This window comes from Lynx canadensis, chromosome C1 (assembly GCF_007474595.2).
Source record: "Lynx canadensis isolate LIC74 chromosome C1, mLynCan4.pri.v2, whole genome shotgun sequence".
In the NCBI taxonomy this organism is placed as follows: Eukaryota; Metazoa; Chordata; class Mammalia; order Carnivora; family Felidae; genus Lynx; species Lynx canadensis.
The window spans coordinates 166,170,098-166,186,005 of record NC_044310.1 but is presented as its reverse complement, the minus strand read 5'-3'; the positions used below and the strand labels follow the sequence as shown (position 1 = coordinate 166,186,005).

The following is a 15,908-nucleotide window of genomic DNA, read 5'->3' as shown; positions in this document are numbered from 1 at the left end:
TTATATAAAAACAAAGTTTTTTATAACAAAGTTTTGTGTTTTGCCTTGTTATGTAACATGCCACCATAAGCATTTATGTTTATATAGTTTTCACGAAAGAAACTTTCCTGCCAGTGTACATGAATATCTAACAAACTAAGATTGATCAATTTCTTATCTTAAAGCAAACATCTCTGTGAAAGGTTTCATATTCTAATTGAAAAGCATCATTTTTGGTTATCAATATTGCACTTCTAGTCACTAAATATATGGGAATTCTACAAGGCTTTTTCATGCCTCTTGTTGGCTGCTTTATTGTAGTGATTTGCTCAGAAAGCAAAGTTCTCCCACTCAGATTTCTCTCTCAGCATGTCTCTAACACAACCATACCCTAAACAGTGAGTTTTTATGTGAGAATAACTGGTTCTCTGTTGAACATATTAATGTTATGTAAACATGTTACATTTCTTTAATGATAATGGCATAAGGAAAAAGATCTCATTGACCAATAGTCCTATAAGCTTTTGGGTTAGTTTCAAGCTCCTAGACACCTTTTACTTTAACTTGAGAAGTGGTACATTTTCAGATTAAATTCTAACCCTCTCAAAGGTCATTCTGAGATTTGGGGACTCCTATGCTGCTTTCTGATTTTTTAGTCATCTAGAAAAAGTTCTCTTTCCCTTTCCCCTCTGGAGAGTAAACTAGACACAAAAAGTAGCCAGCCATGCCACCCCTCACCCTCTCCTGTCTCCTCCTGTGCATTCTCCTTCCAGCAGCTCTTCCTATCTGACTTACAAATTAAATATATATATACATACACACACCACAACTATTTATATTACACACATTACTGTTCCTTCAGCTCCTGCTAAAACAGTGGCAAACAGTAACTGTTACCTATTTCATTTTAAAATATGGCTGAATATAGATACATGGGGAGGAAAAAAAACAATAGACAAAATCTCATTTTCTTCATAAGAAAATGTCTTAGTGTCTCCTTTTTAAAAACAGAGGGTGACAATATTGAGCCCTGTAGTTCATTGAAGGTTCATTAGAAATCTCTTCCTCTTATTTCCAGATGTGCCAGGTCCTGTTGGAGAACCATTCCGGTCTGACAACCTCACCAATGACTCCTGCAAGCTGACATGGTTTTCTCCGGAAGATGATGGAGGCTGTCCAATCACCAATTACGTCATTGAAAAGCGTGAATCTGACCGCAGAGCATGGACCCCAGTGACGTATACAGTCACCGGCAAAATGCTACCGTCCAGGGTCTCATTCAGGGCAAAGCCTACTTTTTCCGAGTTGCGGCTGAAAATAGTGTTGGCATAGGCCCATTTACAGAGACACCAACTGCACTTGTCATCAGAGATCCAATCAGTATGTACATCTTAATTTCATTCTCAATCACTTCTTCACTCATTTAATAAAAGAGTGCGGTGACAAAATATGTATATAAATGCCAACCATTTTGTTCCTTTGACGAGACTCGTTAGGCAAACTCAGTATCTGATGTTGGTAGTATTTGAATGTGATTTTGAAAGATTGTGGGAATATATATGATTCTTCAAATCCTTCCATGTATACTACACTAATTTTTTTTAATTTCCCCTTAATGGCGTAAATATATTTTCCTAACTCAGAAACTACTAACTCTGGAGAACCTTCTTAAATTATTTGGCCTCAGTGAACCTCTATTTCCTCATCTATCAGAGGAAATTAGACTCTATGGTGTTCTTTTTAACTCTAATGTTAAAAATGAGAGTTTCTCATCTCAGAAGATGAGATGTCTTCTTGTTACCTATCAAAGCAGATAATTTAATATTTAAATGCAATTCTCAAAAAGTATCATCTATATTCTACTACATTTTAACGTGGCATTTTTTCACCATAATTCCATATTTTACTTACAGCTGTACCAGAGCGTCCTGAAGACCTGGAAGTCAAAGAAGTTACTAAAGATTCTGTTACTTTGACTTGGAATCCTCCTAAATGATGGTGGATCAGAAATTATTAACTATGTCCTAGAAAGCCGTCTCATTGGAACTGAGAAGTTCCACTCAGTTACAAGGACAACTTGCTTAGCAGAGAAATACACCGTTAAAGGCTTAAAGAAGGTGATCTATGAGTACCCCCTACCACCCCCCCCCCCCTCCCCCCAATTCGTCCCCGCGCGTCAGCGCTGTCAATATTGTTGGACAAGGCAAACCATCATTTTGTACCAAGCCAATCACTTGCAAGGATGACCTGGGTATGTGTTCTAATTCAATTTATACCTTGAAAACTTGGACATTTACAGATTTACCATAAGAGATCAGTAAAACTGACTTGCATTTCTAATTAAAATTTTAGCTCCTCCGACACTTGACCTTGACTTCAGAGATAAACTCATAGTTCGGGTTGGTGAAGCTTTTGCCCTCACTGGCCGTTACTCAGGCAAACCAAAGCCTAAGGTTACTTGGTTCAAAGATGAAGCTGATGTACTAGAAGATCGTACTCACATAAAGACCACTCCGACAACACTTGCCCTAGAGAAGATCAAGGCCAAACGATCAGATTCTGGCAAATACTGTGTGGTTGTGGAGAACACTACAGGTTCTAGGAAAGGTTTCTGTCAAGTCAATGTTGTTGGTAAGTATAATTTCACAAGAAGAATAGATATTCTGTCCTTTCCCAAGCAGAAGTGGAAATAATATTTGTGTTCTGTGTTTGTGTGTTTCTGCAGACCGTCCTGGACCACCAGTAGGACCGGTTATTTTTGATGAGGTGACCAAAGAGTACATGGTTATCTCTTGGAAGCCACCTTTAGATGACGGAGGCAGTGAAATTACCAATTATATTATTGAGAAAAAGGAAGTGGGAAAAGATTTGGATGCCTGTTACGTCTGCAAGTGCTAAAACAACATGCAAAGCTTCTAAACTTCTTGAAGGAAAAGATTATATTTTCCGGATATATGCTGAAAATCTGTATGGAATAAGTGATCCTCTGGTATCTGATTCGATGAAAGCCAAAGATCGTTTCAGTATGCATTACACTTCTTTTTGGTGACTCAATGTTTGATATTGTTAATAGGAAAAATTAAATTTCTAACACACTCTAATGTTTATTGTAGGGGTTCCTGATGCACCTGACCAGCCAATTGTTACAGAAGTTACCAAAAATTCTGCATTAGTAACCTGGAACAAGCCAAATGATGGAGGAAAGCCCATCACAAACATCCTGGAAAAGAGGGAAACTATGTCTAAACGATGGGCTAGAGTTACCAAAGAGCCCATCCATCCATACACTAAATTCAGGGTTCCTGATCTTCTAGAAGGATGTCAATATGAATTCCGGGTTTCTGCAGAAAACGAAATTGGCATTGGAGAGCCAAGCCCACCATCCAAACCATTCTTTGCTAAAGATCCAATTGGTATAGTATTAAAGCATTCATTCGGTTTTCATATTATCCAACTTCGTTTTCAGCTATATTCTAACTCCTTTTTTTTTTCTTTTATGATGTAGCTAAACCAAGTCCACCTATTAATCCTGAAGCAATTGATACAACATGTAATTCAGTTGACCTAACGTGGCAGCCACCACGTCATGATGGTGGGAGCAAGATTCTGGGTTACATTGTTGAGTACCAGAAAGTTGGAGATGAAGAGTGGAAGAGAGCCAACCACACTCCTGAGTCATGTCCTGAAACTAAATATAAAGTCACTGGTCTTCGGGATGGTCAAACCTATAAGTTCAGAGTATTAGCAGTCAATGAAGCTGGTGAATCAGATCCAGCTTATGTTCCCGAGCCAGTGCTAGTAAAAGACAGACTTGGTGAGTAAAATCTTCTCAGCTGTAATAGCAAAGAAGATAGGTGTCTCATTGTATATGCTTCATTGTAAAATACATCAACAAACCTTAAAGTGCTATTCATTTTATCCTAGAACCCCCTGAATTGATTCTTGATGCCAACATGGCAAGAGAACAATACATAAAGGTTGGTGATACTCTAAGACTTAGTGCTGTCATCAAAGGAGTGCCATTCCCAAAAGTAACTTGGAAAAAAGGAGACAGAGAAGCTCCAACTAAAGCAAGAATTGATGTTACTCCAGTTGGTAGCAAGCTTGAAATTCGTAATGCTGCCCATGAAGATGGTGGAATTTATTCCTTAACAGTGGAGAATCCAGCTGGTTCGAAAACTGTTTCAGTAAAAGTACTCGTATTAGGTAAGAATTTTCATAGTTATATCTTTAATGTGATAACATATTAAAAATAAATTTTAATATACTTTGAGCCTTTATCTGGATTAAGTCACTAATATAACTTCATTACTTAACACTTTCAGATAAGCCGGGGCCACCTAGAGATCTGGAAGTCAGTGAAATTAGGAAAGATTCTTGTTACCTTACTTGGAAGGAACCACTAGATGATGGTGGTTCTGTTATTACAAATTATGTGGTTGAGAGGAGAGATGTTGCCAGTGCGCAGTGGTCACCTCTCTCAACTACATCCAAGAAAAAGAGTCACTGGGCTAAACATCTCAATGAAGGCAACCAGTATCTCTTCCGAGTGGCTGCTGAGAACCAGTATGGACGTGGTCCTTTTGTAGAAACACCTAAACCCATCAAAGCTCTGGATCCTTTACGTAAGTTGCTTTCTCTGGATACAAAAGTTTTGTCTGCCTATCCTTTGAGAATATTCATTCATCATAACTTCTTCTTTTGAAAAGATCCCCCAGGGCCACCCAAAGACCTGCACCATGTAGATGTTGACAAGACTGAAGTCTCCCTTGTTTGGAATAAGCCAGATCGTGATGGTGGCTCTCCAATCACTGGATATTTGGTGGAATATCAAGAAGAAGGAACCCAAGACTGGATTAAGTTCAAGACTGTGAAAAACTTAGAGTGTGTTGTTACTGGACTACAACAAGGGAAGACCTATAGATTCCGTGTAAAGGCTGAAAATATTGTGGGTCTTAGTCTCCCTGACACGACTATCCCAATAGAATGTCAAGAAAAACTAGGTAATTTTTGGACTGGCATTATTATTTTTTTAATTCATACTGTGAATATTCATGTTGTGAAAATCAAAATCTAATTTTCTCATGTTTACTTTTCAGTGCCTCCATCTGTGGAGCTGGATGTGAAGTTAATTGAAGGTCTCGTGGTAAAAGCTGGAACTACAGTCAGATTCCCTGCTATTATAAGAGGTGTACCCATTCCCACTGCAAAGTGGACAACCGACGGGAGTGAGATTAAAACAGATGAACACTACACAGTTGAAACTGACAGCTTCTCGTCAGTACTTACCATTAAGAACTGCTTAAGGAGAGGACACTGGGGAATATCAAATCACAGTTTCCAATGCAGCTGGCAGCAAAACAGTAGCTGTACATCTTACTGTTCTTGATGTGCCTGGTCCACCAACAGGTCCTATTAATATTCTGGATGTTACTCCTGAACACATGACTATCTCATGGCAGCCACCTAAGGATGATGGAGGAAGCCCCGTGATAAATTATATTGTTGAGAAACAAGATACAAGGAAAGACACATGGGGTGTTGTTTCATCAGGAAGCAGTAAGACAAAGCTGAAAATCCCACATCTGCAAAAGGGCTGTGAATATATTTTCCGAGTCAGAGCAGAGAATAAGATGGGTGTTGGTCCTCCCCTTGACTCCACACCTACTGTTGCTAAACATAAGTTTAGTCCTCCATCTCCTCCTGGTAAACCAGTGGTTACTGACATTACTGAAAGTGGTGCAATGGTGTCTTGGACTCTGCCAAAATCAGACGGTGGCAGTCCAATAACCGGTTACTATGTGGAACGTCGAGAAATAACTGGCAAATGGGTGAGAGTCAACAAAACACCTATAGCTGACCTGAAGTTTAGAGTGTCTGGACTCTATGAGGGAAATACCTATGAGTTTAGAGTTTTTGCTGAAAATCTTGCAGGACTAAGCAATCCATCCCCAAGTTCTGACCCAATAAAAGCTTGCCGGCCCATCAAACCACCTGGACCACCTATTAATCCTAAACTGAAAGACAAGACCAAAGAAACAGCTGAGTTGGTGTGGACAAAGCCCCTCAGTGATGGTGGTAGTCCCATTCTAGGCTATGTAGTAGAATGTCAGAAAGCTGGTACAACACAGTGGACCAGGATTAATAAAGATGAGCTCATTAGGCAATGTGCCTTTAGGGTACCTGGACTAATTGAAGGAAATGAGTACAGATTCCGTATAAAGGCAGCTAATATTGTGGGAGAGGGAGAGCCAAGAGAACTAGCAGAATCTGTGATTGCAAAAGACATCCTTAATCCTCCAGAAGTAGAACTTGATGTTACCTGTCGTGATATTATTACCGTTAGAGTGGGCCAAACTATTCGCATTCTTGCTCGAGTCAGAGGCAGACCTGATCCAGACATAACTTGGTCCAAGGAAGGCAAAGTATTGGTCCGAGAAAAGCGGGTTGACATAATTCACGATCTACCTCGTGTTGAGTTACAAATTAAAGAAGCTGTTAGAGCTGATCATGGCAAGTATATCATCTCAGCTAAGAATAGCAGCGGGCATGCCCAAGGTTCTGCCATCGTTAATGTTCTTGACAGACCTGGGCCTTGCCAGAATTTAAAGGTTAGCAATGTAAGCAAAGAGAACTGTACACTTTCTTGGGAAAACCCACTAGATAATGGTGGCTCAGAAATAACAAATTTCATAGTGGAATATCGGAAACCAAACCAGAAAGGCTGGTCAATTGTTGCTTCAGATGTCACTAAGCGATTAATTAAGGCCAACCTTTTAGCAAACAATGAATACTATTTCCGAGTTTGTGCAGAGAATAAAGGTGTTGGACCAACCATTGAAACCAAAACTCCAATTCTGGCTATTAACCCTATTGATAGACCAGGTGAGCCTGAAAACCTTCACATTGCAGATAAAGGAAAGACATTTGTCTATCTCAAGTGGCGGCGGCCTGATTATGATGGTGGCAGCCCGAATCTATCCTATCATGTTGAGAGGAGGCTGAAGGGCTCTGATGACTGGGAAAGAGTCCATAAAGGAAGCATTAAAGAAACCCAATACATGGTTGATAAATGTGTTGAGAACCAGATTTATGAGTTCAGAGTACAAACAAAGAATGAAGGTGGAGAAAGTGACTGGGTAAAGACAGAGGAAGTTGTTGTGAAGGAAGACTTACAGAAACCAGTGCTTGATCTGAAATTGAGTGGTGTGCTAACAGTCAAAGCAGGGGAAACCATTAGACTTGAAGCAGGTGTGAGAGGCAAACCATTCCCAGAAGTGTTATGGACCAAGGACAAAGATGCTACAGACTTAACAAGATCACCAAGGGTCAAAATTGATACAAGTGCTGATTCATCCAAATTTTCTCTTTCTAAAGCAAGGCGAAGTGATGGTGGGAAATACGTAGTTACAGCAACTAACACAGCTGGCAGTTTTGTGGCCTATGCCACCGTCAATGTTTTAGATAAGCCTGGTCCTGTAAGAAATCTGAAAATTGCTGATGTGTCCAGTGATCGGTGTACTATTCACTGGGATCCACCAGAGGATGATGGTGGCTGTGAAATCCAAAATTACATTCTAGAAAAATGCGAGAGCAAGCGAATGGTTTGGTCTACCTATTCTGCTAATGTCTTAACACCCGGTATGACAGTAACACGTCTCATAGAAGGAAATGAATATATTTTCAGAGTCCGTGCAGAAAATAAAATAGGCACAGGGCCTCCAACAGAAAGTAAACCAGTCATTGCAAAAACCAAATATGATAGACCTGGTCGCCCAGATCCCCCAGAAGTCACCAAAGTAAGCAAAGAAGAGATGACTGTGGTCTGGAATCCACCTGAATATGATGGTGGAAAATCCATCACAGGATACTTTTTGGAGAAAAAGGAAAGACATTCAGCACGATGGGTCCCTGTTAACAAGAGTGCAATCCCCGAAAGACGTCTCAAAGTACAGAATCTCCTCCCAGGACATGAATATCAGTTCCGTGTCAAGGCAGAAAATGAAATTGGAATTGGAGAACCAAGCTTGCCCTCAAGGCCAGTGGTGGCAAAAGACCCCATAGGTATGATGTTCTTGCTTTTTCTGATATTACACAAATTTTTTTTTAATGTTCATAATTTTTGAGAGAGGGGTGGATGGTGGAGGAGAGAGAGTGTGTATGCAGGTGGGGTAGGGGCAGAGAGAGAGAGGGAGACAGAGGATCCAAAGCAGGCTCTGTGCTGACAGCAGAGAGCCCGATGTGGGGCTCAAACTCAGGAACCACAAGATCATGACCTGAGCTGAATCAGACGCTTAATCAGCTGAGCCACCCAGGTGCCCCTATGCCAGTTCTTAATCTCAAGCACAGAGCTGTTAGATAAATAAATTAAATCCATGACATCCAAACGTCATTTTAGTATTTTTCCAAATCACCTAACATGTACAAACAATGGTAGATTCTAATTTTATGAAGGAAAAAAGAGGACTCCATGTCTGAGAAATTGAGCCCTCCATCTTTGACGAACTGAGAATGGACTGTAGAAAATGACACATTAGAGCAGTATCACTCATAGTCATTAACAATGTGTGAATTCATTGTTATGCAATTTATTTTCAGAGCCACCTGGTCCACCAACCAACCTCAAAGTGGTTGATACAACCAGAAACTCCATAACTCTTGGGTGGGGAAAGCCAGTATATGATGGTGGCGCACCGATAATTGGATATGTTGTGGAAATGAGACCAAAAAGAGAAGACATGTCACCTGACGAAGGCTGGAAAAGGTGCAACGCTGCGGCACAACTTGTTCGCAGGGAGTTCACTGTCACCAGCTTGGATGAAAACCAGGAATATGAGTTCAGGGTGTGCGCCCAAAACCAAGCTGGCATTGGGCGCCCCGCAGAACTGAAGGATGCTATTAAACCTAAAGAAATCCTGGGTGAGGCCCTATTTTATCATGTGACTCATCCTTTCTGCGCTTCTCACATAATTTCCCCACATTCTGAAAAGTCAGCTAATGGCCTTCATGTCATTTGCAGAACCTCCGGAGATTGATTTGGATGCCAGCATGAGAAAACTGGTCACAGTGAGAGCAGGGTGCCCTATTCGACTCTTTGCCATAGTGAGAGGACGACCAGCCCCTAAAGTCACTTGGCGGAGAGTGGGTATTGATAACGTGGTCAGAAAAGGACAAGTCGATCTGGTTGACACTATGGCTTTCCTTGTCATTCCCAATTCTACCCGTGATGACTCGGGAAAATATTCCTTGACGCTTGTGAACCCAGCAGGAGAAAAGGCCGTGTTTGTGAATGTCAGAGTATTAGGTGGGTTACTGACAAGCTCCTTCTTCCCCTTCAGAGTAAGTAGAAGCCTGAGGAGACACAGTGTATCTGAATTTGTGGTTTGTTACAGATACTCCTGGACCTGTGTCTGATTTAAAAGTTTCAGATGTCACGAAAACATCATGCCACATTTCCTGGGCCCCTCCTGAGAATGATGGTGGGAGCCAAGTGACACATTATATTGTGGAGAAACGTGAGGCAGATAGAAAGACGTGGTCAACAGTCACCCCAGAAGTTAAGAAAACAAGCTTCCAAGTCACCAATCTTGTCCCTGGCAATGAGTACTTCTTCAGAGTAACTGCTGTCAATGAGTACGGCCCCGGTGTGCCTGCAGACGTCCCCAAACCAGTGCTAGCATCAGATCCTCTAAGTAAGTAATTTCTCTTTGCCTCCTTTTAGCTCTGGTCTCCTACTTTAGCAAGGTTGAGGTCCCAAACACTCAAAGGGCTTTCATTTGTAGAAACACAAACAGTACAAACAACTATCTAACTCATTAAAGACATTTTTAATCTGCCCCGTCTTGTAGTATTCACTTTCAACATACTGAACTATAGTTCCCGTATGCTTCAAAGCAGGTGGCATACTCAAACATGTATAGGTGGTAACACGGGGATTTGATTAGGCTACCTGGACAGTTTTTCTAAATCTCACTTCTCTTCCAGGTGAGCCTGATCCCCCAAGGAAACTAGAAGTTACTGAAATGACGAAGAACAGTGCTACGTTAGCCTGGCTACCTCCCCTGCGTGATGGAGGTGCTAAAATTGATGGCTACATCATTAGTTACAGGGAAGAGGAGCAGCCTGCAGATCGCTGGACAGAGTACTCAGTGGTAAAAGATCTCAGCCTTGTTGTCACTGGCCTAAAGGAAGGAAAGAAGTATAAATTTAGTAGTGGCCAGAAATGCTGTTGGAGTCAGTTTGCCAAGAGAAGCTGAAGGAGTATATGAGGCCAAAGAACAGCTGTGTAAGTAGTCATTGTCTCATTTCATCATGTGACAAAAGTTGATTAGAATTTCCTTTGGACATCCAGACTTGTCCCTAATATTTTCTCATCGATTCAATCTTATTCTTTTAAAAAAAAATATTAGCTGTAATGCAGACATCAATTTGAACCCATTAATGGGTTGCAACCCACAAGCTGAGAAATACTAGTGTGGTCGCCCCACCAGAGGAAATTTAACCTCCCTGCAAGGTTAATGAATTTTTATTCTACTTTTAGTGCCTCCAAAGATCCTTATGCCAGAGCAAATTACTATTAAAGCTGGGAAGAAACTCCGAGTTGAAGCCCATGTATGGAAAGCCTCATCCGATCTGTAAGTGGAAAAAAGGAGAAGATGAAGTCGTCACATCCAGCCACCTGGCAGTGCATAAAGCGGACAGTTCTTCCATCCTGATCATAAAAGATGTTACTAGGAAAGACAGTGGCTACTACAGCCTCACTGCAGAAAACAGTTCTGGGACAGACACTCAAAAAATCAAAGTTATCGTCATGGGTAGGTCAAGCATTAGACAAATGGCTATCTGAATATGAAAATTGGCAACATTTTTTTCCTATCAAATCCCTGTTCTTATACATTTCTTTCCTCTTGGTCTATGCAGATGCTCCTGGGCCCCCTCCTCCATTTGACATTACTGACATAGACGCTGATGCTTGCTCCCTCTCATGGCACATCCCTCTGGAGGATGGAGGCAGTAACATCACCAATTACATAGTGGAGAAATGTGATGTGAGCCGAGGTGATTGGGTGACAGCTCTAGCTTCGGTGACAAAAACTTCCTGCAGAGTTGGAAAACTGATCCCAGGCCAGGAGTATATCTTCCGGGTTCGTGCAGAAAATCGATTTGGCATTTCAGAGCCTCTGCCATCTCCAAAGATGCTGGCTAAGTTCCCATTTGGTATGTTTCTTTCAGGAAGAAAAAAATTGTTTTCTTTCTAGTCTCTTACCTAAGATAAAAACTGACATTTCCCTTGTCTTCATCTCCAGATGTTCCTAGTGAACCAAAGAATGCACGAGTCACTAAAGTCAACAAAGACTGCATATTTGTGGCATGGGACAGACCAGACAGTGATGGAGGAAGTCCCATTACTGGTTATCTGATTGAGCGCAAAGAAAGAAACAGTTTGCTCTGGGTAAAAGCTAATGATACTCCTGTCCGGTCAACTGAATATCCTTGTGCTGGCCTTGTAGAAGGTCTTGAGTATTCATTCAGAATCTATGCACTAAACAAAGCTGGATCCAGTCCACCCAGCAAACCAACAGAATATGTAACTGCAAGAATGCCAGTTGGTGAGTAATTTTTTGTTAGTATTATGGGAATATATTTAAACCTTGGAGTCTCTGAAGATTACTACTTCTATTCAGAAATATTCTCAACATTTCTGGGTGATAATGAGAAATACGGAAGTTTACAACTTCTGCAATTACGATAAATGCTGAGAATACCTCTTTTGGTTTTAGATCCTCCTGGAAAGCCTGAAGTTATTGATGTTTCCAAGAGTACTGTGTCCCTCATCTGGGCTCGTCCAAAGCATGATGGAGGCAGCAAAATTATTGGCTATTTTGTAGAAGCTTGCAAACTGCCTGGCGATAAGTGGGTACGGTGCAATACTACACCACACCAGATTCCCCAGGAAGAGTACACAGCCACTGGCTTAGAAGAGAATGCTCAGTATCAGTTTAGAGCAATTGCCAAGACCGCAGTGAACATTAGCCAGCCCTCTGAACCTTCTGATCCAGTGACCATCCAGGCAGAAAATGGTAAGATTCTGTTCAGTATTATATATGCAAAGGTGGAAAGTACTCGTAATGTATATTTCTCCTAATAAAAAACTAAATCTACATCATGAGGGAAAAAAACCCAAGTAAAATGATAGGTACTTTGTATACAGACAACTAAAAATTATGATTATGGAGAATCTTCATAGCATGTTAAACTCAAAAACCAGATACAAGGGGTGCCTGTGTGGCTCAGTCTGTTGAGCTTCCAATTTCGGCTCAGGTCATGATCTCGCAGTTTGTGGGTTTGAGCCCCGCATCGGGCTCTGTGCAGACAGCTTGGAGCCTGGAGCCTGCTTCAGATTTCTGTGTCTCCCTCTCCCTCTGCCCCTCCCTGGCTTACACTCTGTCTCTGTCTCCCTCTCAAAAAAAACAAAAAAAAAAAACATTAAAAAAATTTAAAGACCATATCATTTCAACCATCATAGGCACACAGGGACAAGGAAATGCCACCAAATGATAACAGTGAAAATTGAAAGATTTTGAAACCATGGAAGATACTCACTTATCTCTATATTTTCAGCATTATCAAACTTCTACATTAAACCTCTATTCTTCTATAATGAATATTACTTCTAAAAATCTCATCTTGAAAGAGACCGAGCATATGAATTTTCTACTTGTATTAATAAAAATGATGTAATATACCTTTTCTTATATTAAATCCTTATCTTATTTCTTTCCAGTTCCTCCCAGGATAGACCTGAGCGTGGCTATGAAATCTTTGCTTACCGTGAAAGCCGGAACTAATGTTTGCCTGGATGCTACTGTTTTTGGTAAACCAATGCCAACAGTGTCTTGGAAGAAGGAAGGCACACTGCTGAAACCAGCAGAAGGCATAAAGATGGCCATGAAGCGGAACCACTGCACACTGGAGCTGTTCAGTGTGAACCGAAAGGACTCAGGAGACTATACCATTACTGCTGAAAATTCGAGTGGTTCCAAATCAGCCACCATTAAGCTTCAAGTGTTAGGTACCTAAGCGCTTATTTAGAATCTCATATTTTACTTTGATTAATGTGATATCATAGAATTTACAAAATCATATGTGAGAAAAGATACATATCCTGATGTATCTTTTATAACCAGAGAATTAGTCTCATCACAGGGCAATGGCATTTTAGAGCTGAAAAGAGCATTAGAAGTCATATATTCCAGTTACGTATTTTACACATAAGGAAATTAAGATTTTGAAAAATTATGGACCTTCCAAGGTCATACAGGAAGTTAATGACAATACAAAGACCATCCAATCTCCAATCCAGGTCTCCAGACCTCCAATCTACTCATTCCCCATTTTACATGTTAGTGTAAAAGTAAGTGTTAGTAAGACTTCACTTGTCTTTCTTGTTCTTTCAGATAAGCCAGGTCCTCCAGCATCTGTTAAAATCAACAAAATGTATTCAGATCGCGCAATGCTTTCTTGGGAACCGCCTCTTGAAGATGGAGGCTCAGAAATCACCAACTATATTGTTGACAAACGTGAAACGAGCAGACCCAACTGGGCACAGGTCTCTGCCACTGTGCCCATCACTAGCTGCAGCGTGGAGAAACTTATAGAGGGCCATGAATATCAGTTCCGAATTTGTGCAGAGAATAAATATGGAGTGGGCGATCCAATCTTCACTGAACCAGCAATTGCCAAAAACCCATACAGTAAGAACATTTTCTTTTAGTTTTTCATTTTACTTTTTAAACATTTACCTTTTAGACTGCCATATTAACTTTTCAATCAATCTCTGCAGATCCACCTGGGCGCTGTGATCCTCCTGTTATTAGCAACATAACCAAAGATCACATGACAGTAAGCTGGAAACCACCAGCAGATGATGGTGGCTCACCCATCACTGGCTATTTGCTTGAAAAGAGAGAAACCCAGGCAGTTAACTGGACTAAGGTCAACAGAAAACCTGTAATAGAAAGAACAATAAAAGCAACAGGTCTCCAAGAAGGCACTGAATACGAGTTCCGAGTTACAGCTATAAATAAGGCTGGACCAGGCAAACCCAGTGATGCATCCAAAGCTGCTTATGCCCAGGACCCTCTGTGTAAGTTCTCATGAAAGAGTTCTGTATCTTAGGTTATAATCAGCACTGAACAACCAGGAATGAGGTTTTAATGAACATTTTCTATTATTTATCCTCAGATCCTCCTGGTCCACCAGCTTTTCCTAAAGTATATGATACAACCCGTAGCTCTGTGAGTCTATCTTGGGGCAAGCCAGCCTATGACGGTGGTAGCCCTATCATTGGTTACCTTGTTGAAGTAAAACGAGCTGACTCTGATAACTGGGTGAGGTGCAATTTACCACAGAAGCTACAGAAAACCCGCTTTGAGGTTACCGGCCTAATGGAGAACACAGAATATCAGTTCCGTGTGTATGCTGTTAATAAGATTGGATACAGTGACCCCAGTGATGTGCCAGACAAACACTGTCCCAAGGACATCTTAAGTAAGTATTACCGGGAGAAATACATAGAGTTTTTCTCATCAGTCATATTATAAAATGCAGTACAGAACTCCCTTATGTAGATTTGTTTTTAGAAGCATTTGAGTTGATATCTTTAGGACTACATCGTAGGAGAGGTGTGTTGGTATTTTATGGTATCATATACAGATCAAATGGAATGCAAGCTCATCTGTGGTTTTGAAAACCTTTTCATATTTATGTGAGAATTAATGTCTTGAAAAGAATATGGAATATAGGAATTTTATTCTGAAAATAGATTTTTTTAAATAAGTAGTGAGCTATTTATCATTCTAAAAGTTTTTTCTCTTCTAATCCACCTGTCTTCATAAGTATGTAATCATAGCCTCTCCATCCTAATTTCCCTTCTTACCATTTCTTCTATTCACTTATTCCCCATAACCATTTCTCCCTTTATTTTAAATTACTTGGTATTATACTTCACCCCCAATGTACTTTTCTTCCCATGATGAAATAAAGACAGAGTATACAGCAGAGAGCCTTCACTGAATATAGATGAGAAAAACAAGAATGGAAGAGAGCCAAGAATCAATTATCTACATTTAATATAGAGAGAGTCTGAGAATATGGAAGGTTCATGAGAAGAGAAAGTACAGGTTCTCCAGGAAAAACTTGATTTAGCCTACAGGATATTAGAATATAGAAAGATCAACAATAACTATAGAGTACTGAAATAGTTGATAAAAGTTTTGAGGATTTTTTAAAGACCAAGAAATCAGGGGCGCCTGGGTGGCTCAGTCAGTTAAGCGTCCGACTTTGGCTCAGGTCATGATCTCACGGTCCGTGAGTTCAAGCCCTGCGTCGGGCTCTGTGCTGACAGCTCAGAGCCTGGAGCCTTCTTCAGATTCTGTGTCTCCCTCTCTCTCTCTACCTCTCCCCCATTCGTGCTCTGTCTCTGTCTCAAAAATAAATAAACATTAAAAAAAAAGACCAAGAAATCAGTTGTGAGAAAGAAACATATTTTAGGAATGATAAGGCTAGTCCTTAGAAATACGTTTGACCATTAAATTATTAACTTTAAACAGTTCCACCTGAGGGAGAACTTGACGCGGATTTGAGAAAAACACTCATATTACGTGCTGGAGTTACAATGAGACTGTATGTACCAGTAAAAGGACGTCCACCTCCAAAGATAACTTGGTCTAAACCAAACGTCAATCTAAGAGAAAGGATTGGACTTGATATAAAGTCAACGGACTTTGACACTTTCTTGCGCTGTGAAAATGTGAACAAATATGATGCAGGAAAATATATCTTGACTCTGGAGAACAGCTGTGGTAAAAAGGAGTATACCATTGTAGTGAAAGTGCTTGGTAAGTCTGTTTGAAAAAAAAATCATACGC

General features: G+C 40.6%; 1 protein-coding gene across 1 annotated transcript in view; it reads left to right on the top strand.

Moving 5' to 3' along the window:
* Positions 1 to 15,908, top strand: part of TTN (titin) — a 277,183-nt gene that overhangs the window by 206,256 nt on the left and 55,019 nt on the right. Inside the window, 30 exon segments of the mRNA XM_032594445.1 lie at positions 1,058 to 1,225; positions 1,228 to 1,359; positions 1,893 to 1,971; positions 1,973 to 2,111; positions 2,152 to 2,230; positions 2,332 to 2,610; positions 2,705 to 2,846; positions 2,848 to 3,002; positions 3,093 to 3,392; positions 3,485 to 3,793; positions 3,904 to 4,185; positions 4,305 to 4,604; positions 4,689 to 4,982; positions 5,079 to 5,290; positions 5,292 to 8,043; positions 8,578 to 8,898; positions 8,999 to 9,283; positions 9,372 to 9,671; positions 9,964 to 10,186; positions 10,188 to 10,264; positions 10,520 to 10,589; positions 10,591 to 10,793; positions 10,900 to 11,196; positions 11,286 to 11,588; positions 11,760 to 12,059; positions 12,764 to 13,051; positions 13,437 to 13,733; positions 13,823 to 14,125; positions 14,224 to 14,529; positions 15,591 to 15,878. Coding sequence (XP_032450336.1) covers positions 1,058 to 1,225; positions 1,228 to 1,359; positions 1,893 to 1,971; positions 1,973 to 2,111; positions 2,152 to 2,230; positions 2,332 to 2,610; positions 2,705 to 2,846; positions 2,848 to 3,002; positions 3,093 to 3,392; positions 3,485 to 3,793; positions 3,904 to 4,185; positions 4,305 to 4,604; positions 4,689 to 4,982; positions 5,079 to 5,290; positions 5,292 to 8,043; positions 8,578 to 8,898; positions 8,999 to 9,283; positions 9,372 to 9,671; positions 9,964 to 10,186; positions 10,188 to 10,264; positions 10,520 to 10,589; positions 10,591 to 10,793; positions 10,900 to 11,196; positions 11,286 to 11,588; positions 11,760 to 12,059; positions 12,764 to 13,051; positions 13,437 to 13,733; positions 13,823 to 14,125; positions 14,224 to 14,529; positions 15,591 to 15,878 — 9,483 coding nt within the window.